Source organism: Aspergillus aculeatus, assembly GCF_001890905.1.
Source record: "Aspergillus aculeatus ATCC 16872 unplaced genomic scaffold ASPACscaffold_18, whole genome shotgun sequence".
NCBI classification, from domain to species: Eukaryota; Fungi; Ascomycota; class Eurotiomycetes; order Eurotiales; family Aspergillaceae; genus Aspergillus; species Aspergillus aculeatus.
Window position 1 is genome coordinate 692,468 of NW_017962993.1, and position 20,587 is coordinate 713,054.

A 20,587-nucleotide genomic window follows, 5' to 3' on the forward strand; every position below is an offset into this window, starting at 1 on the left:
ACGCGGGTCAGGGTTGCAATAAGGTATAGTCTTGGCTGCTACGATTTACATTTGATGTCAAACCCACTACTTTGAATTACTGATAACTCATTAGAGTGACTCATTAGAGTAACTCATTAGGACTCTGTGTTATCAGCTCAGATCTGTTAACCACTACTTTCATGACTGCTCGATACCATATCCTTAAACCATATGCAGATCAGTCATTACATGAAATGCATTTTGAACAGGTACAGCTGTGCTTTGATCAATATATAACGATTTCTCAACTGGCTGCCAGTAGTACCAAGACTATTACTAGATATATCTACTTTTATAAAGTACAGTGGTCCAGAGCAGTGCGGGGACGACGCCGACTCTGCAATATACATAGCTTGCGCACGATTCGTGTTCTGTATACAAATCCATCTTAATTCTCCAAAGATCAATACCGACGCCTATTTAAGCTCTAGCTTCTTCGCAACAACTGCAGGATCTGTGGGCAGCACAGCACCCGGTGGCGGCGGATTCTTGGTCTTGAAATCGTCACAAACCTCTGCAAAGGTAACAAACTCAACCCCCTCATGCTTCAGGAAGTAGTTGATCAGTCTAGCAGGAAGTTAGTTCTCATTACCGATACGATGCCGTGTCCCTTGGCACGCAAGAAAAGCGAAGCATGTGTTGCCCGGGAACATACCTTTCATGCATCTTCAACACCTGGGGACGCCCCGAAACATCCGGATGGATCGTAATCGGAAAGACAAACTCGTCGTATTCCTCGTAGTAAAAGTCGAACGTGTCCCGCCAGATGTCCTCCACATCTCTTGGGTTGACCCACCCATGGCTATTCGCCGAGTTCTTGATGAACATCATCGGCGGCAGGTCATCGATATACCAGGTCCCGGGGATCTGCACCAGACCGGAGGGACTGCCACGAACAAACGGCTTCATCCACTCCTCGGCCTTCTTGGAATAGTCAATCTTGGTCCAGCGGTCGTTGACCCGCGTGTAGAAGCATTGACAATCGTGGTCGCCCAGGCTGTGGTCGTATTCGATGCCGTAGTCTAGCAAGAGATTCACGCCCTCGGTACTGACTTCCCACCTGGAGCGACAGAATTGTCAGCGTCGAATCACGGTCCAACACAACTTCGAGAAGACATACCAAGGTGTCACACTCCCGCGCGGTGGCTTGCCGCAGAACTCGGTCAAAAGCCTGTAGCTCTTATCCAGAACATCCCGCTGCTGCTCCAAGGTCATGTCCTTGGGATTCTCATGGGAGTACCCATGCAAGCCAATCTCATGGCCGTCATCACGCACAGCCGCCATATCCTCCGGGAAGGTCTCGAGAGAATGGCCGGGAATGAACCAGGTGGCTTTGATGTTGTATTTCTTGAAGAGCTTCAGCATCCGCTGCGTTCCGATAGTACCGGCAAAGTAGCCTATACCGCTCTCAGTCAGTCATGCCGGCGATGGAGGCTAGAAGGGACCTCACCGCGGCTGATATCGCTGGTCGAATCCTCTCCGCCGTAGGAACCCAGCCAGCCGGAGATAGCATCGACATCGACACCATAGGTGATCAGAACCCGTTTATTCGTCATGGTAGCGGTGGCTTTTGTCTTGAAGATCGAAACTGAGGATCTGCTGGGAAGGATGTTTCAGTAGGGTGAAGCCAACATGACCGCGGCTCAACCGATACATTTATAGAGCGCATGTATGTAAACTGTGCATGTAAGCTGCGGGGAGATAGTAGAGTTCGGCTATCAAGACGTTTGCTTATCTCGCGTGTATCCAACCAGTGGGCCCCATAATCCAATGTCCACCGACCCCCCAGATTACCCGAAAAGGGAAAATGGGGACATTGCCCTGTGGAGAAAGACGTGATAAGATTGTCGAGACCAGTAGAGAAGCTACAGTACCTACCATAACATAATGCAACGCCCCACACTTCCAAACCTCACCAATATAGCCCAAGATCCCTCTGACGAAGCCTCAACATCTCGCATCACTGAGCCATGGCCCTCCCCCTATCCGACCAAGTCATCATCATCACCGGCGCAGCCAGCGGCGTTGGGTAAGTCCAGGTCTCCCTCGGAGCAAGCACGAGTGCAAATCCAGTTTCAACATCCTATCCTATCCTGAGCAGCGCAACCTCTCCCACCACTTCCAAAAAGCTAACCCACTTCCCTGCAATCTCAACAGCCGCGCTGCAGCCCAGAAACTCGCCGCCCTAGGCGCAACCCTCTGCCTCTGCGACATCAACACCCCAAACCTCCAAGAGACCCTGCAGAGCCTTTCTCCTGGATCCTCGTTTCAATCTCTCTCAGCTCAACAACATACCACCTACACACTTGACGTATCCTCCCCTGCCGCGTGCACCGCCACCGCCGAAACCATCCGCACCCACCACACCCACATAACGGGCCTTCGCAACTGCGCGGGCATCAACCCCACCGCCCTCCCCCTCCCGGCCACCTCGGACACTTACATCGCAACCCTCATGTCCACCAATCTCCTCGGCACCATCTACATGTCTCGCGCGTGCCTGCCCTACATCCCACGCGGCGGCACAATCATTAACATTGCCAGCGATCTGGGCCTGCGCGGCGCCGACGGGATGTCGATCTACTGCGCGGCCAAGTTCGGCGTGGTGGGTTTCACGAAGGCGCTGGCGTTGGAGGTCGGGAGCGCCGGGGTCAGGGTGAATGCTGTTGCGCCGGGCCCGGTGGATACGCCGACGATGTGGGGCAACGTGGTCGGGGATAGCGGGTATAATGACAAGGTTAAGCAGAAGATTGGGCTCGGGAGGCTGGGCAAGCCTGAGGAGGTGGCGAGTGTGGTGGGGTTCTTGTTCGGGGAGGAGGCTGGGTTTGTGAATGGTGGAGTTTGGGAGGTTAATGGGGGCTTGTGAGGGACTGACCCTGGGGTATAGCTTCGGTGACACGGGGAGTAAGAGTTCAGATATAGATAGCTCGGCTTCTAGGCTTCTATTATGTGGTAGGTGAATCAATGAATGGCTTCATCAAGCCATAACTATCTCAACACTCAAAGCAGTAGGCTTCTAGACACCCAGACCCCTACGCAGTGAGACTACTACGCCGAGCAAGTCTTGAAGCATACCGATCCAGGCTCGCCCCCATCACGCTTAAGATTGACCATGGGCTGTCATGGTTCAAAACCCGGCTCCAGACAGCCAGCACCCCCAGCCCTAGTTGCTGGCAATTCCACTCCGAGGGGCTCTTTGTCTCACCGAAGACAAAGACATCCGCCGGCCGATCCACGGAGTTATAGCCATCTACCATATTTTGTCGGATACGAACCAAGATGGTCCCCTCGTGGTCTTCACCATACATCCGCGTTAGCCATCTCGTACACATCCTTTGAAAACATGACACAAAACCAGAAATATTGTGCTATGAGCGGGACAGATATCTCCCGCAGCAACTGGATTCTCTGCAGCAGTCCGTGGATAAGAAAATACCCGCCCTGAGCTGTCATCTGGAAGCCAGGAGCTGGCTGCCCGGGCTGCCATTGCAGGATTGCGGACAGCGCATCGCGGTATAAAGACCGGTCTTCGGCTCCAGATGCAGCCTTGAGAATTGCCCAGTCGTGTGCAGTGTCGGCGTGCCACAGCCTTGATTCGCAGGGTAGTGTTAAGCCGAGCCTACTGCCTAAGAGCGCAGGAGGCAAGTTATAGGCAAGACTCAAGGTCTCAAGAAGCACGAATGCCACGAAGCACAGGCGGCGGCGGCTTTCCTGCTTTACCCAGCCGTGCCAACTCGTGTCAGTGCTATCACCCTCCTTCATGCCCACAATCTCGATACACGGAGTGACGATGCAAACGAGGGCTGATATATCCCCCAAAACTTCCGGCGACTCCCACGGCGCGTACCCAAGAAGAACAACCGAGGTGCTCAGATGGTTATAAGCTTGCTCCGGTGTAAAGAGCGGCTTGCGTCCAGAGCCCGGGAACTGATTATTGAACATGGCTCTTCGTCGTAGAATGGCCATGGATGCTAGGTAGAAATTCAGCGCATTACGCTGTTCGAGGCACCATTGGGCACCGAGACTCGCAAGCGCTAGAACAAATTCGGCGGACTGGGCCTCCAAGTCAAGGGTTGACTCGTGCAAAAAAGATAGATGCCGTGTCCAGCCGTCAAAGTAGCTCTTCACGTACCGGTCGAGCCGAGAGTGCGAGGGGAGCTTAAATCCGGGGAGAACCCCCGTGTACTCGAGGAGCAAGTCTTGTAACCGTCGGTGAAGATGCTTAGAAACGAGCTCTCTACCTGCGTCTGACGGAGTCTTGTTAGAGCCAGCCCAGGTCTGAATGAGCCCAATGCTGATATCTCGGATGGCTGGTTGGGGTGATGGAAACCTACAAGCCTTGAGGGTAGTCCTAAGACCGTGTCCGGGGACCGGATCGGCGACTTCATCGGTTGCGGGACGAAATCGCCCACATTGGGAAGGCTGTTGAGCGAGGTGATGCCTTTGATTCGAGGTGCTCTGCCAACCAGTGGGTTCATACTCCATCAGCATCTGAGGCATCTCCCATACTTGCTCCAAGCCTTCTAGGCGTGAATCCTCCGTCATACTAAGAGAGCCGGGATCCTGTAGATGAATGGCCTCCTCCACAGTGAAGTCGTCTCGGTAGTCTCCGACTGAATCAGTGTGTACAAAAAACTGCTGGCCCTCGTCACCATGATCATCAGAGGTCGTAGGGACAGTAGGATATTCTGTTAGATGGAGACTGTCTTCGGGTCTCTGTACTATTCTTGCGTTAGGCTGACCTCCCCCCTCCTCGGCTGAGCCAGTACCAAAGTCCTGGTAAGTACTCCGTCCAGTCGCCTGCGGTGAAGGGTGGGACACTTTCGTATGTCGCTTCAGGAGATCCCTGCGAGTAAACGATACCCCACAGGAGCATGTGAATGGCCTTTCTTTAGTGTCTAGGCTATCTGTTACAACAAGACTTGAGCATTAGGCGGTACACGTACGAGTTCGCGCGTGGCGTTTCAGGTGCTCGAGGCGACGAAATTGCCTCTGGCACTTGGGGCAAGCATGGGGTCTCCCGGCCTGGTCTTGTTGATCTGCACTAAAAGTGATGCAGCAGAAACCCTGTGACATTTTTTTGAATTCAATTTGACCCCAGAAGAACGCATGAAGATAAGATGAGTAGGAATGGGATCGTGGAATGATTGCGAGATCATCATTAAGTAGGTACGTTGGTCACTGGCCCAACAGACTCATGTAATTGGATATGCCGACTTGGAACTTGGAGGAGTAAATGATAAGCTTACTGGCGACCAATAGGAATGATCGGAGTCGTCAAAGATCCAGCATGATCCTACCAATCACTTATGCTTAGTACCCTGACGCTATTTGTCAGTGGGCCTACTGCCTCGCTGGCCAGGCGATTAAGATAACCTCACGTCGCCGAGTGCGTCACCTATCCACATCCCCGATGTCATCTAACCTTTGTAAACCCAGATTCCCCTGTCCGGAGCTATTCTCGCAATGATGACTAAGATCACTCCACCAAGGGCTTTAAGTACAGCGACTAAACTAGTCAGTTGCCATTGTCAATTGCTTACTTAACTCAGTCGGCACCGGAACTCACATATGGTAAATGACCAGCCGATCCCGATGGCATTGATCAAGGGCATCACAGCAGCGGTTGCAGTTGCCCCAAACACATACTGGAGAGCGTACTTACTGCACACTACTTCGGATCGTTGGGTAGGAATCACCTCTGGTATATGTTAGTATCGGAACGAACCTCCAGGGAAGAGTGTCAAACCCGCAGCGTAGGTATTCAAGCCGTTCCAAGCCCCCATAAGTCCGGCGCCAATCAAGCACGCTAGGACGACTGGCAAAGCCAGACCACCGAAGCCCTTCTGTAGACACCATCCATAGAGGACCATAGAAACTGGCAAGACGATGAAGAGGTATGGTAACCCGCTGTTCAGTCTATCTTTTGGCAGGCGGATTCCGCCCCGGGCGGTGATATAGCGCTTCACAGTTTGGTCGGAGAGACGCCCTCCAATCAGGCTTCCCAGAACAAAACCCACTCCAGGAGATATATAAAAGAGTCCGCTGACTAAGGGGGAGCTAAAGCCAAAGCGCGGGTTGATGACATTCCTGACAGAGGTCAGAACCCCGTATTGAGTCACGGCCAGGAACCCGCATGTCAGGTCTGAGAGCAGGACCTGAGGAAGACGATATAGCTTAAAAACTCCGATCGGGTTGAATGCTTGCAGAACGTATGGGACTGTGATCCGAGCTTTCTCATCTTCATAGACCTGCTTCACCTCGCTTTCGATGCTAGGAATGGTGAGGACAGCGAGGGCCGAGCCAAAGCCCGCCATGGCTACCTGTAGCCAATAGATGTCTCGCCAGTGACTAAATATCACTATCACACCGCTTATACATGGACCTAGTCACTCGTTAAACCGACACATATGACGTAGATGTTGGGTTCAGGAAAGACATACCTAGCGCAGTGCCCGCGACGCTTCCGACTTGCATACAGCCAACAGCACGGCCACGGAAGATTGGTTCAAAAATGTCTGCAATTATACTCTGGCCTGCGACCATGAAGAATGTCCCTGTCAGGCCCGATAGAATTCTCATCGCAGTGAAGGTCCTCAGATCCGGTGCCAGGGCTGTCCCAATAGATGTCGCGAACATGAATAGAGTCGCAACATCGTAACTTTTTTTCCGATTGAACAGCTTAGCTAGCGGTAGCCATATCAGGGAGGAGCACCCCATAGAGACCAGGACGCCGGCGTTCGTAATGTTTAAGGTCTCAGAGGTTGTGTCGAACTCGGTCGAGATCTCGGGTGTGGCGACGAGCAAAGAAGTACTCAGGAAGGTGACCACCAAGGTGTTCCAACTTATGATAAACAGGATCAAGTACTTGCACTTGCTCCCAAGCTGCGGTCTCCTGACAAATTCGACCGGGTCCGATTCTGAGGTCGAAGGTGGGATGGGCATCTGGATTTTTGGAGACGCCATATCCGCATATGATTGAAGAGTTGGGAGGTGTGGCCGGTTAGCCCGACTGATCACTTTTATTTTTCCGATGAAAGCCTAAGTCTAAATAATTATGGCAGCTGTGGTGCTATATAGACCGCGACTCCTCCCTCAGTGTAGGCTGTTTGTCAAAAGTTGTTGTAAGTGATAGATATCGATAACGCTTCTGAAGACGCATAGAAGCTACCTGCCGGCTTGCCTCCGAATTACCGCAAAAGGTTAGACATACACTCACACCTACGTGTTCTTGGGCGTTCCACTCGTGGATACTTGCCGGATCATTGAATTTAATTCTTGATGTCCTTGGGTAACCCGACGTGACGAAAATTCCTACAGAAATATTCATAGATAACAGACAGTCCCTTCCCCCTCCTCTTTTCAGTCCATCATGCAGACCTACTTCAGATTCTTTAGTATGAAGTCCACCTCGTCGTCCGCAGCACTTAGAATATGCTGAGGCGGGTATTGAGGCGCCCAGCCAATTCTCTTTCCATGCTCTGCAGTATATGTAGACCTTGAAATCGAGATCGTTAGTAAGATAAGGGCCACATAGGGCGTGGAAATGACTTACTGCCCGGCGATTCTCGCCCCCACGAACGAGCTGTATGTCCCCAAGGCGGCGGCCATCTTCTCCAGCGCGGCATCATCGGCTTGAACGACCGTCGCGTCGTCAATGACACCTCGTCTAGCCAAAGCAGCGGCCATTGCTTCGTAAACATGATTCCAAGCCACGCGGCCAGATGATGCGAGATAGTAGCCATTTTTCCCGTATCCAGGATTCTTGCCCGCGACAATTGACCGAAGGATCTGGATGTAGAGGTTCGTGTTGTCCGTAATGTGGCATACAGGCCATGCCTGCCGTGGGTTAGTACCGTCGAGACGACCTTGCCAGGCGCGCGAAGTAAATACAATACTTACATTCTGCTCGGATTCGACTTGATAAACACGGCCCGCTGCCTTAGCGGCCCGAACGATATCAACGACCTGGATAGAGATTTGGTTTCCGAATCCCTCTCCCTTTCCATCTGTTCCGACCAACCAGTCAGAGTTGCTGGGGTGACGACGTTGATTGCAGAAGACTTACAAACCATGCAGGGCGAGAAGATGTATGTTCGTACACCGTACTCCAGCCCTTTGTCGATGACGCTGCAATTCACCTGGACGGACTAGCGAATAATCAGCTGTGGGTTCCGCGCCCAGTTGCCACTCAGCGGAGTGTGCGTACAGTTTGACCCCATGGATGCTCGGTGCGTTGGGACTTCTGGATGTTATACAACTCTGGATCAGTATCTAGCAGAGGCCGATCAGTTGGCGCACCGCAGTAGCTGCCAAATTGTTTTGTTCCGGTGGTCTAGAAAGCGCCCGAGGCACATTAGCTGAGAGACATGTTCCAGTGGATACTTATAGTCTGGAATCTAGACGCACGAAGATAAAGTGAGCCTCCAACCCAGTAATCCTCCTAGACTCGGCAAGGGCTTGGATGAAGAACTCTTGGTTCTCGAACTTGTCGCAATCGATCAGGAAATAGACGATGGTGATCTGGCTTTCGACGATCGCCTTGCGGATGGCTGCTTGGTCGTATGCGTCGAACTGCAGCGGCTCCGCGCCATATCGCCGGCAAGCATCCGCCTGCGCATCTGTCCTCACCAGAGCAAAGATCTTGCCGAGGCCGGCCAGCTGCAGGGTCGATAGTCGAGCGAGGAGTGTTCCTCCCAGGTAGCCCGAAGCTCCAGTAATCAACACGTGGTGGGACATTGCGCCGCGACTAGGTGACGAAATCAAGTGAACAGCGGGTTAAAACAACATTTGCGCTTCTTGTGAATTCGAGAGCACGAATGTTCACTTCTCCCAGCTCTTCTTTATCCTCGACAATTTGTGGGTCATGGACTTCGACTCGTCAGTGGGGCTGGATGCGGCAGCTGAGTACATGATCCAGGATTTCCAATTGGCTGGGGGTCTATGATAGAGGGTCCACCTCTTTGTCGTCATCACAAAAGGGGAGTTACCCTCAACCATCCCAGTACTAGGTAAACTCTTGCACGGATGATAAGATTATCTACTGAGCATTCATGGAGTTTGTAGTTTGCCCAGCCCTGCCCAGCCCTCCCCAGAGCCCCGCCTCCGATTTTCCTGTTACGGACATACCCCAAATGACCGTGGACCTCCTCACAAGCTAACTAGCATGGCTGACAAATGGGTTGAATCCATACAATTGTCTAGATATAGTAGTACTATACCACGCCGAAGGCCCTCTTATCCGTTATTTCCCAGCTACAGTACAGAGATACAGGACCAGATTTCAGCCGACGCACAATCCCATCACCATGTCGTCAATCACCATACACCTCCCCGGCACCGCCCTAATTACCGGCGTGGGAGGCGGCATTGGCGCCGCAATCGCAAAGGCATTCGCGCTGGCCGGCTGCCACCGCATGACCATCACCGATCTCAACGCTGCGTCCCTTGACGCGACCAAACAGGCCATATGTGCCCTCTGCTCCGAGGCCCGAGTTCTGGCGGTCCCAGGTGACATTTCGGACGAGACCTTTGTCGATTCATTAGTCAGTCAAGCCATCGACGCATACGGCCGTCTGGACTATCTCGTCAACTGCGCCGGGATCCTAGGTGCGGACCTCCGCACCTCGGAGACCCCCATTGACACATTCGATCGTATCAACCGGGTAAATTATCGCAGCGTCTGGCTGTGCTCAAGGGCCGCATTCGCCCAAATGGTCACGCAGGAGCCGCTCCCCAAGCACCCAGGCCAGCGAGGCGCAGTGGTGAACATTGCAAGTCAACTAGGGGTTGTGGCACGTGCTGGCGCTGGTACCTTTTACCCCCTTGCCCGGGAAGGGACCAATGGCTAACTCTAGACCCCCGTCTCTAGCACCCTACTGCGGCTCCAAAGCAGCCATCATCCACATGACCCGCGCGGACGCGATCGATTACTCGCGGGATTCGATCCGAGTCAACTGTGTCTGCCCGGGGATCGTAGCGACCTCGATGGCGATGGGGTCGCCTGAGCGGGCGGAACGGTTCAAGCCGGCGGTTGACATAGCGCCGATGAAGCGGATGGGCACGCCGGAGGAGGTGGCCAACGTGGTGGTGTTTCTTTGCTCCCCGCTTTCATCGTTTGTGCAGGGGCATGCGCTCGTGGTCGATGGGGGGTATACGATTAATTAGATGGACTGAAATAGGATGAGAATTCGATGGCACAAGATTTATGGACTGCGTGTACAAATCCACGTATTGATGTTGGTCTGTACTGTGTTCCCTCGGTGGAACAATCATCGCTATAACAATTTCCACACCAAGCAATTTCGCCCGATATACGAATCAATTTTCCTAAACAAAACTCGGTGTGCGTTGTTATAGCGATGAGGAGAATATAGGCAAAGATAGTCTATATTGATATCACTCAAAAGGATAAGACTTAATACAAAATGGGTGATGATCAAGAAGTATCAGAGGAACTAGGAAGTGTAGTAGAAAAGGGATATCAGAATAATATTTGTTGATAACCATATCACAAGGCGTCACCAACTAAATCGTTGTGATAAGGGTGGACAGTATCTCGACCACTACAGAATACCATTGCGGCCACTCGGCAAATGGTAAAGCAGGGCAATTGGAGGGTACGTAAGCGCTGAATGGATCTTGGTCCTGGCAAAGGACTTGTTTATAGTGGCCAGGTGGGGAGCACATATGAATTCTTCGGCTTCAATACTCGCGTGGGACAGCGACATAAAAGCCCTCAATTGCTGGATCTAGCCATTCAAAAAGAGCAGGTCCCGTATCTATTACTTTGATTATTGCGATGATTGAATATCGTCACTCTAATGCATAGAATCCACTCCTTCCAACCTACCCAGTCTTCCTCTCCAGCGTCCGCGAGCAATCAAGCTCCACCTTTTCAAGACGAATTGGAGTTATCCGCACACGAGAACGCCGAACCTGATCAGGACTGATTAGCCTCAAACACTCTCCTCAATCCAAAGGAAGTTCAGCAAAACCTACTGATTTGCCCACTCGCATAGGCATCTCGAATCTGCAGACAAACCGCATACGTCCCCGCTACAGTGACAAAACACCCGAGCGGGATGAAGAACGCATGGAAGGCATACAGCGCTTTCCGGCGCCGTGACTCGCGCCAATACCCGCGGTGATCATACAGCCAGAGGTAAGCCGGGAAGGCCAGCGTGACGGGGCCGAAGACGATCGCTCCGAGCAGGGCAAGGAGGTAGTTGAAGATGGGGATCGACTCGGCGAGGATGAAGCCCAGGGTCGCGATGCCGAATGTGCAGCTTAGCCAGGTAATCCAGTGCGTGACTGTGCTGTCTTGGAGATGGCGCGAGTTGCGGAGGATGCGGACAAAGGTGTATTTTGCTCCGATCTGGCGCTGTCAGGGGTGCTTTGCTTGGTCCGGTGTGGATGCGGAGGCGCGACACTTACATGGGTATAGAGACAGCCGGTTACGATGAGGCCGAGGAGGCCAACCCCGTAGGAAACCATCTTGATGGTTTGTCCGGCGGACTATATTGGGCGTTACCGCTATGCTGTAATACATGTTCAAGGGTAGGAAGACCGCACTTACGCCTAGAGACGGGCTTGCAACCCACTTGCCGCAATAGCGATACACGACGAGACCGAAAACAAGGTATAGCACGGTAAGGCTGGTCATTGACGTGTAGATGGCCTTATTGTACTCCTTGGGTTTCTTCATCTCCGAGATAACCGGGATGAAAGCGCCGGTGTTTGAGCTGGATACGAAGATGGTGCACGTAGCCACCAGCCCTTCGGCGAAGGTGGGCGCTGGAACGGGGAATGCGTAAAATCCCAGTTCAAACGGGCCGGTTTGAGGCGCTGCTGCTGGTCGGTCCGGGATCGTAACAGCAATGACGACGATTAGGACCGCGCTGAAAATTGATACGAACCCAGCCCATGTTAGAAATGTCAGATTCTCGAGCTTTCGAACCGAGGCACACGATGCGATCGATACAGCTGCAATCAGGGCCCACCAGACTGTACACGCCGCGTGATGCGAGAGAGCATTCAAGGCAGTTGAGATGGCGATGATGGCAGAGCCAGCGCAAAGGACGTTGGCGAAGATGAACAGTAAGCCAATAGTCTCCTTCAGAAATCGACCCCCCACTATCTCTGCCATGTCGGCGATACTGTGACACCCCCCATGTCGAGTTCGGAAATTCCCCATGATGATCGCGGTGTACTCGGTCCATGGGGTCCAGCCTATGACGCTCAGGCTGCCACCCAATGCCCCCAATGTATACATAGCCGTGGGTATGGACAGGACACCGGTCGAGAATTGAACCTTGAGAAAGAGAATTGCAGCCATGGGCCACGTTAGGGTTCGGAAATTGACCCCGTTCTTGCCACTGGTGGTTCGAAATATCTCGTTGTCCTCCATGGTACCCACCTGCTGGTCATAGATCGAGGGAGCATCTTCGTCGTTGGGTGATTTGTGGCCCTTTTCGGGTGCGACTGTGTCGTGCATGATGTGCGAGGGAGAGACGAGACTTGGGTTTGATACTTGGTACAGCAGCAGTAGGTACTACATGACACTATTTATGCAAACTTGGTGAGTGTCATAGGATCCTATGTTATCTCGATAACGGATCTAGACAAAGATAGGGATGTCTTGGCCGATGTCCTTTGTCTGCTTGATGTTGTGGCGATATGCCAGGAGTGGAGTATGTCTCCTAGCCATTAGAAGCTATATGCCCCAAATTCCTTGATTGGTCAAGAGCCGTTATCAGTTTATCTCTACAATTGTAGCCTAGAACTATGAGTAGTCGTAGGAAGATCAGTTCGCCGCTGTATAGATTCTTGTGCGTGCCGCAGAGGCTTTTCGATGCTAAGAGGTATAGGAGAACTAGCAATAATGAATGATATTTGTGAATCCTGCGTACAGATTGAACATCTCCTACGGTGTAGTATTATCTCTAATATACACAGTCTATTTGTTTGTACGCAACGCCTCTTTCCCTAGCTCAAACAACGCCGCAGCCCGGAGTACCGTTTCCTCACCCCAGCGCTTCGACACAATCTGCATCCCGAACGGGAGCCTTTTCTCGGCGCCGCCAAAGCCACAAGGCACACTGAGAGCCGGATGACCAGTGACGTTAAAAGGACAGGCAACAATCCCCACAGCCGCCTTGACTCTGTCCGTTAGGCTTTCCGGATGCGGGGATGATAGTGTTGGAGTAGTCGGGGTTATAAGCACATCAAAGTCCACAAGGACATCATCGTAAGCTTTCCTCAGCTCGAAAACCTTGCGATGGGCCTTGGCAACCAGTTTGGAAGGGAACGTCTCCTTAAGATATGCAGCTGAGAAGATCAGATTCATAATGCTCGGATTGTTCTCTGTCAACAGGTTGTGCATTTCCTGGTCGGGAGGCCATCTGAGCTCGACATGCGGCGCATTGTAAGAAAGAAAGCCCGGCATCAATGACTGGCATCCCCAGTCACTCATGGTCATTCGGGTTGCGGCCGTCCATATGATAGGTCCTTGGGCGTGGAGTGGTACGGACACCTCGACGACAGTCGCACCTACAGCTCCGAAGAACTCGACCGCAGCATCGTACACACCCGTGCGGACTTGAGGTGACATACCGGGTACCTCAAATGCTTCTTTCAAGAGGCCAACTCGCAGCTTGCGGCCTTGTTCCACTCGAACGTCGTCCAGGATGGCAGGGTAGTCTGGCACAGCGGTAGGAAGCGGCGATTCGGGTGTCATGCGCGGGTCAATTCCATCGTATCCGGCGAGTACCTGGAGCAGGATGGCGATATCCCTCAGCGTGCTGGCCATAGATCCCAAGTGATCAATCATAGGGGTTAAGGTCACTGCTCCCGTGTAGGGAACTAACCCGTGCGTGGGCTTCAACCCGTATACCCCACAGTATGAAGCAGGAATCCGAATTGACCCCCCTTGGTCACCACCTATGGCGAGATCCGCCCTGTCGCCGAGATTTGGCTGATCCTGATTGGGATCGACTGCGTTCATGCCCATCAAGCACCCACAACCGCTGCTACTTCCTCCGCTAGTATGTCCAGGTGCCCAGGGATTATGTACTGGGCCGCTCGCAGACGTCGAAGAAAGCGGTGCGGCCGAGTACATCTCGCAAGTGGCGGTTCCCTTCAGGATTCCACCCGCTTCGAGCACACGCTTCACCACTGTAGCATCGATGGGGGAAATCGGAAAGCGGGCGTCTCTTGACACGAGTGTCGAGAACGCCCCAACGGTAGTGGGAAGGCCGCCCACGCTGATGTTATCCTTGAATGCGACACTCCGACCTTTCAACAAGGATGATGTTGGATGGGCAGCGCGGAAACTGCATCGATGACTCCAGGCATTGCAAGGATTGTCACGAAAGTCAGGCTTCCAGAACTGCCGCACCTCGGCGGTGGCAAGGGGTAGAAGATCCGGATGATCAAAGTCAGGCAAGTCGACGATTTGCCGGTGCACCGCCTCGGCTGACTGAAGTAGGAGGAGGTAGGTTGCTTCTTCCTCTTCAGAGCTAAAGGATATATTCCATTGTTGGGCTAAACCTCTGAGGTATTCCGTTGTCAAAGCCGATCTAGAGACCCCATTCAGTTAGAAAGCAGCACCTCGCCTAAGCATTTTTTTCTCAGCTTACTCGTAGTTAAGGGGAAGAGACACTGTCGACATGTTGAGAAGCCAGATATGAGGTTCTGATGTCTATTTACCGAGGGGCGCTGTTGGCTTATTTGCAGGTTTCCGGGTGCATGTCCCAAACGGTCCAAGAACTGAATCGTCGTATGTGGGGGCTGCGAAGGTCTAATTCTGTATTTTCTAACTCGCAGGGACTCCTGCTTTTTAGTAGCATGCAGATGGAACGTATTTGCGGTTAATATCTTTCGTTTGCATAATCTCGGCCATATCTGTATATAGGGCATCTACCCCCAATTTTCCTAAATAGGTTAATCGCATCCAGTCATGATAAGCAATGCACCGGCGGCAGCACAAATTTGCGACGACAAACGCCAAAGAGATGGCTGCAGTAGTCGATAGGAGCTATAGCAATAGATAGCTATTGATAGATTAATTAGTACGACAGTAAAGGAGGTAAATTACTAGATAGGTACCCGTGACCTGAGTGAGCGAGTACTCCTAGGTAGGTACTAGGTAGTACCGGGTATTTAGTAAGTAATTTACAGTACTGAAGGTAAGTAAGTAAGTAGCAATGACCCGTGAGCTCACATTGGGCCAAAATCTATTTTTTTACCCCACCCCGCCCCGCCCCTTCATTACTCGATGCGCTGCCAGCATTCCTCGATACTTATGCAAAGTCTTCTGCGATATACCGCTTTGTATGATTCGTTGGAAATACAAATGAATGTATTTCCTCAGACGACACTTGCCTCACGGCGTCGGAGGATTGCCAAGGCCTGCGACTTTTGCCGCGAACACCGGGTGCGATGCGAAGCTGCCACTCCGTGTCCCCCTTGCGTGGCCAACAATATTGTGTGCCGTCGATCTCGCCCTGTGAATCCTCCGCGAAAGGTTTCTCAGAGGTGCAGGAGGAATTGCATTCAGCCCCCCGGCCGAGGAGTTCTCAAACAATCCGCGGATCGGTCCTCAGTAGAAAGAACTCCGGTCAACGATGCCCAGCCCGTGGAGTCAGTCCCGCCGCCATCGCCATCAGCATCGGCAAATCTGGCATGGACTTCACACAAAATCGACTCAACTCTAGGCTTCATTGCTCGTATCAATGCTTTCTGTGGCGGAGAGTCGCAGTTGTCCCCCAGCGCTACTGCACCGGGCAGCAATCCATCTCTGGGCCATATATCACCTTTCCCATCCACCGTTCTACCGGAACCACAGGGGCCAGATTGTGACCTATCTCCCTCTCAGATTAATCATTTGATGCGCTTTTTCTGGTCTCGTCTTCGACCATTGATGCCGATTGTGGAGTGGAAGGACCTGACTTCCTCTTCCCGACACCCCCCCTTACAAGATGCCGTCACGGCAGTCGCTTTACATTATGTGTACCACTCCAAACTTCACACCAGACTTGTTGGTTTCAATTGGCCACAATTCGAGCGCAGGTCGTCGACGGTCGGAATGCCTTATTTCCAACGCAGTCTTCCAGCTGTCACCCAACTCACAACGTTCGCTGCCCCCTCCTTACCCGTCATTCAGTGCTACTGTTACCTGACTACATACCTCCTCGATGCGGGACATCACCAGGCAGCATACAATATGGTGGGACTAGCCTTGCGGATCGCCCAGTCAATGAACTATATGGACGCCCGACATCGTGGACAACCAGTATGCCAGCTCTTCCGGCGCCTGTGGTGGACATTAGTCTGCCTCGACTTCCGCTGCTCGCGGCATGTTGGGAAACCGGTCACTGTTCTTATCGAAAATCTTATATGGCTGATGCCTAACAGAGAGCCACAAGATGTCCATCTGTCGAATGGGCTGCTCTATCATACCGAGTCCATCCGCCTGACAGCTGCTGCCTTGGCCGTGAGCGAGGCCATGGGTCACCGTTCCGTGCTGGATGGGGCGGTTGACCCCGCGCACCTCGAAAGACGAGCAAAGTGTTTGTCCGATAGTCTATACCACCTCCAAGACTGGTGTGATGCGGTGTCTCGAACACAGGTTTTTCCCGACTTATTCTTCGAGGTACCCGACGTACCACCCGATGATACCCAAGATGCCCCGGAGCTTGAAGGTCAATCCAGGGACCAATCATCGATGGTCACCTTGCTGAGCACATTACTACTACTTCAATACCACAATGCCATCATCAGCCTACACCGCGTCTTCGTCCAGTTCCCCTCCTACCCGTTCGTCCCGAAGTCACACCCCAAAGCCGACGCCCACGCTGCAACAGCGCTCAACCACGCCTTGACGATGATTCGAACCACCCATCAGCGAATGGGGCTATACGAAGTCTTGCACGGCCTCTCGGAGATATACCAGTACCAGTGGAATGCCGTACTGACCATCATCGGGTTCATGCTCGCGTACCCCTACTGCCACCGGTGCGCCCGAGCCAGAGCGCACCTCGACTTGGCTCTCGAAATCTTCGACTTGGCTGGTAGTGAAAACATCACCGCAGCACGAGCCGCTGCTCTCACGCGACAGCTCTGCACCAAGACCGATACGCTGGTGCAGGTTCTCGGTCCCGGTCACCCTACGCCTGCTCCCACCGCGGAGAGTGAACCATTGCATGACGTGTTGTCGGACCCTTCCGCGTGGCCTGTTATGCGGACGGAGAGAACTCCGCTTCCGGAGGTTGACGATGAGGCACATTGGGCCTGGGCGGATTTGATCAACTGGGATGCCTGGTCGAGTTACTGCGAGGGCGTAAGCGAGGCGTTTATGGATGCGGTGGAACTCACACCGCCACAGACTTGACGTAAGGAATGTCAGCACTATGTAGTACCATATGTGTTGAACCCACCATCCACTTCAATACCTATCTCCAAGAAGCATGGTTCATATCGCCTAGTTATACTACCTATCATATTTTTATTCAGCAACCTAAACAAGATCGGTCTGTGCTGCCGATAGGCAAACTTCTTATTCCATGTCTGGAGAAGAACTAGAAGGCATATCGGATACTGAGCGCATGTGAACATATATCCTTTTTGCCGGTGTACTATGCGCGTATTCTTTGTAAGAAATAAGTACTAGACCTACAACCAACTCAACAAACTTCAAGAATCATTCCGAACCCGCTATATTGACTTTACATACATACACAGCGTCTACTGTCCAATCTTAATGACAATCTTCCCAAAGTGCGACCCCGCCTCCATATACTTGAACGCCTCCTTCGCCTCATCAAACCCAAAGGTCTTGCAGATAACCGGATGCACCCCATGGTGCTCCGCAAACTGCGCCATCTCCTCAAACCGGTCCCTCGGGCCGTTGACAAAGCCCCTGAGAGTCAGGCATCGGCTGATCGTAAGCACATTCACATTCGGCTGCTCGCCCACGGCTTGGGATTTGCCGGAGGTGTACCCGATGCAATTGATCAGGCCCCCGTACGCGGCACAGGCGAAGCTCTTGCCAATGGTCTGCGACCCTCCGGTCTCGAGGACGATATCCGCGCCGTGGCCGTCGGTGACCTCCATCACGTACTTTTCCCAGTCGGGCCGCTCCTTGTAATTGACGCCGAAGTCCGCCCCCAAATCCTTGGCGCGGGCCAGTTTCTCGTTGGACGAGGAGGTGATGATCACTGTTTTGGTTTATCGGTATGAGATTCTCCATGGGAGAAAGGGCATTGTGAGCAAACCTTTCGCACCCAACGCCTTCCCCAGCAACAACCCCGCAACACTAACGCCTCCCGTCCCCTGGAGCAGGACGTACTTCCCCTTCGTCGCCTTCGGCTGACCGAGCGGGTTGGTTCCCGTCAGCGCCATCCACGCCGTGACCGCCGCGATCGGAAGCGTGGAGGCCTCCTCGTCGCTCATCTGCTCGGGCGTCTTCACCAGCGAACCCTGACGGAAGATCCGGTGCGTGGCCAATACCCCGTTCTCCGGGAGACCCAGGCTCGACTTCAGCGCCGCCTCGGTCAATTGCCCGGTCTTGTGGTCGGGCACGAAGGTGGAGACCACGCGGTCGCCGACTTGCCACTTGGTGACCCCGGCGCCGACGGCGGTGATGGTTCCCGCCATGTCAGAGCAGGGAACGATTTCGGATCCCTGGCTGACGGACTGGTGGTGCGTGTATTCGCCGCGGATGACTGGGAAGGCTGTAAGCTTTTGCTGCTGGAGTATACTTTAAGGCTGGCTATGTGCCGGCTCGACTCGTGGGTCGCTAAGGGTAAGGGAAGGGACGGTACCTTCCATATCGCGGTAGTTGAGAGACACGGCGTTGATCTTGACGAGGACCTCTCCCGGTCCCGGGGATGGCAGCGGTGCCTTGACCTTTCGGAGGGCGTCACGGCCATCGAAGTGGGAGACGTATTGTTCGAGTGAGGTGGACATTCTGTTCTGTTTCCTGGTGTTAATGATAGCAGGTAGAACCGTTACTCTGGTATTCGGGGCCTTGCAGAATTTGTAAATACCTTTTTATGTACAGCAGCTGAACATGTCCATAGTATCCGCAGAGGTTCGGAGCGTGATGCTGGACCGGCGATTCCGATTGGCTATTTTCGGGCCGGTGTACTTGGGTTCTCATTACATCATCGGGAGCAGTCCAGCCTTTCACTATACCCAGTAGTTTAATTCTACTCCCTGCGTAAATCAATAACCGTATCCCTAGGAGCAATGCGAAGAATATGTCAAAGAAAAGTGTAGGACACAATGACAAGGATATTCTCAATGACGGTATCTAGGATTACGATGAGACTGGCTTGGCTATGAGGGACTTGTTGCAACTATCAAGGTGTTTGACAAGGGTTATTATCGTGTTCCAGAAGACGATAGCCGTCGTCGTCGTCTGGCTATCATCGATATATTCTAGGGAGTTGGATATACTTTGCTGTACAGTGTGTACCTAGTACATATCTTAGAGCACACAGCACATCCGCTCAACAGACATGATCACACAAGGTACGAAACTGATGCACCTCGACCTCCCACCATGGTGGCAAGGCTGTGCCGGAGGACAGTCGCCGATTATCTTGCCAAAGCTCTCGAGACCCACGGATGTTTCCATACTCCACCAGCTTTGGTGACACTATAAATGTACCAGCAGGAGTGCGAGAGAATCAATACATATGAAAAGTGCATGCCATTCCTCACCTTGTCCCTTAAGCGATGAAACCAGGTCATCGTCATTCCATACTCAGGTACGACAAATCTGGGAAATCAAAGAGTCCGACTGTAAATATGTTTCGCCCTTCTCATATCTTCCATGAGTCTTCTTTTCTTTACTTCCCCTAGCAAGACACCCTTTCTTATCAACCAGTGTTAGGTAGGAAGACAAGGTAACTCTGCAAACGATCAACCACAAACTGTAAACATATGCAGAACATGACTGCGCAATCGACACCGTCCCCGTAGACCGGTATCAGGAGTTCAGCTGCCGAGCTTGTGGATATCCGGCTCGCGCGGGTGGGGCTGCAAAACAACATCTGCTTAGAACCATGAATAATTATACGCCCATTTTCATAACCGCCGAAACACCCGAAAGTGAGTAGCTAAATCGTAGCAATCGTGAGATAGAAGAGTTCAGTACTAGATATAAGACCAAAGTTCACAACGAGGTCCTCTAGAGGAAGAATGACTAAGCAGGGGGCGCAAAAAGTAATGACCTACGCAGGGCTCGAACCTGCAATCTCTTGATTCGTAGTCAAGCGCCTTACCATTGGGCCAGCAGGCCAGCTGTTGAAGTTTTTCTTTTACTAACTACCTATAGAGTAAAACCAGTCTTCTTCGTATTTCTACACGCTTTGAGTGGCCAAAGCAATAATGAATCTATAGGGCTGAAGCTTATGAAGATAGATCTGGCATTGTGGGTGACAGCCCCGCCCCCGGTAGGGCTTGCGGCGTTACACAACTGAAGTCAAAAAGGTAGCAATGCGCACTTAGGTTTCCAACTACTCAATACCCAATAAGTCTCATAACTCCAACAGCTCAT

The 20,587-nt window shown here is 52.5% G+C and overlaps 9 protein-coding genes and 1 non-coding gene across 10 annotated transcripts; 3 read left to right on the plus strand and 7 right to left on the minus strand.

Moving 5' to 3' along the window:
* Nucleotides 1-437: 437 nt before the first annotated feature.
* Nucleotides 438-1,577, minus strand: ASPACDRAFT_47403 (polysaccharide deacetylase family protein; the record flags this gene model as incomplete). The annotated part of the gene is made up of 4 exons (XM_020201950.1): nt 438-588; nt 677-1,081; nt 1,142-1,418; nt 1,472-1,577. 4 exons carry the CDS (start codon nt 1,575-1,577, stop codon nt 438-440), a joined length of 939 nt encoding a protein of 312 aa, XP_020052384.1.
* Nucleotides 1,578-1,991: 414 nt separating this feature from the next.
* Nucleotides 1,992-2,887, plus strand: ASPACDRAFT_35131 (SDR family NAD(P)-dependent oxidoreductase; the record flags this gene model as incomplete). Its single annotated transcript, XM_020200093.1, has 2 exons — nt 1,992-2,050; nt 2,179-2,887. The coding sequence occupies 2 exons, from the start codon at nt 1,992-1,994 to the stop codon at nt 2,885-2,887; spliced, it is 768 nt and encodes a 255-aa protein (XP_020052385.1).
* Nucleotides 2,888-5,564: 2,677 nt separating this feature from the next.
* ASPACDRAFT_35478 (uncharacterized protein) lies at nt 5,565-6,966 on the minus strand (the record flags this gene model as incomplete). The annotated part of the gene is made up of 3 exons (XM_020200123.1): nt 5,565-5,722; nt 5,771-6,406; nt 6,465-6,966. The coding sequence occupies 3 exons, from the start codon at nt 6,964-6,966 to the stop codon at nt 5,565-5,567; spliced, it is 1,296 nt and encodes a 431-aa protein (XP_020052386.1).
* Nucleotides 6,967-7,401: 435 nt separating this feature from the next.
* Nucleotides 7,402-8,760, minus strand: ASPACDRAFT_35479 (uncharacterized protein; the record flags this gene model as incomplete). Its single annotated transcript, XM_020200124.1, has 6 exons — nt 7,402-7,519; nt 7,577-7,860; nt 7,924-8,030; nt 8,090-8,171; nt 8,231-8,356; nt 8,431-8,760. 6 exons carry the CDS (start codon nt 8,758-8,760, stop codon nt 7,402-7,404), a joined length of 1,047 nt encoding a protein of 348 aa, XP_020052387.1.
* A 569-nt stretch (nt 8,761-9,329) lies between these two features.
* On the plus strand, nt 9,330-10,188 carry ASPACDRAFT_35220 (SDR family NAD(P)-dependent oxidoreductase; the record flags this gene model as incomplete). The annotated part of the gene is made up of 2 exons (XM_020200101.1): nt 9,330-9,831; nt 9,893-10,188. The coding sequence occupies 2 exons, from the start codon at nt 9,330-9,332 to the stop codon at nt 10,186-10,188; spliced, it is 798 nt and encodes a 265-aa protein (XP_020052388.1).
* Nucleotides 10,189-10,918: 730 nt separating this feature from the next.
* ASPACDRAFT_35577 (uncharacterized protein) lies at nt 10,919-12,430 on the minus strand (the record flags this gene model as incomplete). The annotated part of the gene is made up of 4 exons (XM_020200135.1): nt 10,919-10,959; nt 11,023-11,398; nt 11,458-11,538; nt 11,600-12,430. The coding sequence occupies 4 exons, from the start codon at nt 12,428-12,430 to the stop codon at nt 10,919-10,921; spliced, it is 1,329 nt and encodes a 442-aa protein (XP_020052389.1).
* A 549-nt stretch (nt 12,431-12,979) lies between these two features.
* Nucleotides 12,980-14,692, minus strand: ASPACDRAFT_64038 (uncharacterized protein; the record flags this gene model as incomplete). The annotated part of the gene is made up of 2 exons (XM_020203958.1): nt 12,980-14,600; nt 14,661-14,692. 2 exons carry the CDS (start codon nt 14,690-14,692, stop codon nt 12,980-12,982), a joined length of 1,653 nt encoding a protein of 550 aa, XP_020052390.1.
* Nucleotides 14,693-15,376: 684 nt separating this feature from the next.
* On the plus strand, nt 15,377-17,537 carry ASPACDRAFT_1875621 (uncharacterized protein; the record flags this gene model as incomplete). The annotated part of the gene is made up of 1 exon (XM_020198061.1): nt 15,377-17,537. One exon carries the CDS (start codon nt 15,377-15,379, stop codon nt 17,411-17,413), a length of 2,037 nt encoding a protein of 678 aa, XP_020052391.1. The 3' UTR covers nt 17,414-17,537.
* Nucleotides 17,538-17,732: 195 nt separating this feature from the next.
* ASPACDRAFT_1907125 (zinc-dependent alcohol dehydrogenase family protein) lies at nt 17,733-19,071 on the minus strand. The gene is made up of 3 exons (XM_020198837.1): nt 18,846-19,071; nt 18,297-18,746; nt 17,733-18,239 (listed from the first exon to the last, which is right to left on the minus strand). The coding sequence occupies exons 1-3, from the start codon at nt 18,988-18,990 to the stop codon at nt 17,767-17,769; spliced, it is 1,068 nt and encodes a 355-aa protein (XP_020052392.1). The 5' UTR covers nt 18,991-19,071; the 3' UTR covers nt 17,733-17,766.
* Nucleotides 19,072-20,257: 1,186 nt separating this feature from the next.
* ASPACDRAFT_t288 lies at nt 20,258-20,329 on the minus strand. The gene has a single exon. It is a non-coding gene; the product is annotated as a tRNA-Arg (tRNA).
* Nucleotides 20,330-20,587: the final 258 nt, after the last annotated feature.

What these genes read in the sequence shown, in the direction of transcription:
- ASPACDRAFT_1907125 (XM_020198837.1), bottom strand. Translation starts at nt 18,990, where the DNA reads ATGTCCACCTCACTCGAACAATACGTCTCCCACTTCGATGGCCGTGAC. An exon ending in CAACTACCGCGATATGGAAG is followed by an intron (nt 18,747 to 18,845) that starts GTACCGTCCCTT and finishes CAGCCTTCCCAG; the next exon opens with TCATCCGCGGCGAATACACG. An exon ending in GAAGGCGTTGGGTGCGAAAG is followed by an intron (nt 18,240 to 18,296) that starts GTTTGCTCACAA and finishes AAACCAAAACAG; the next exon opens with TGATCATCACCTCCTCGTCC.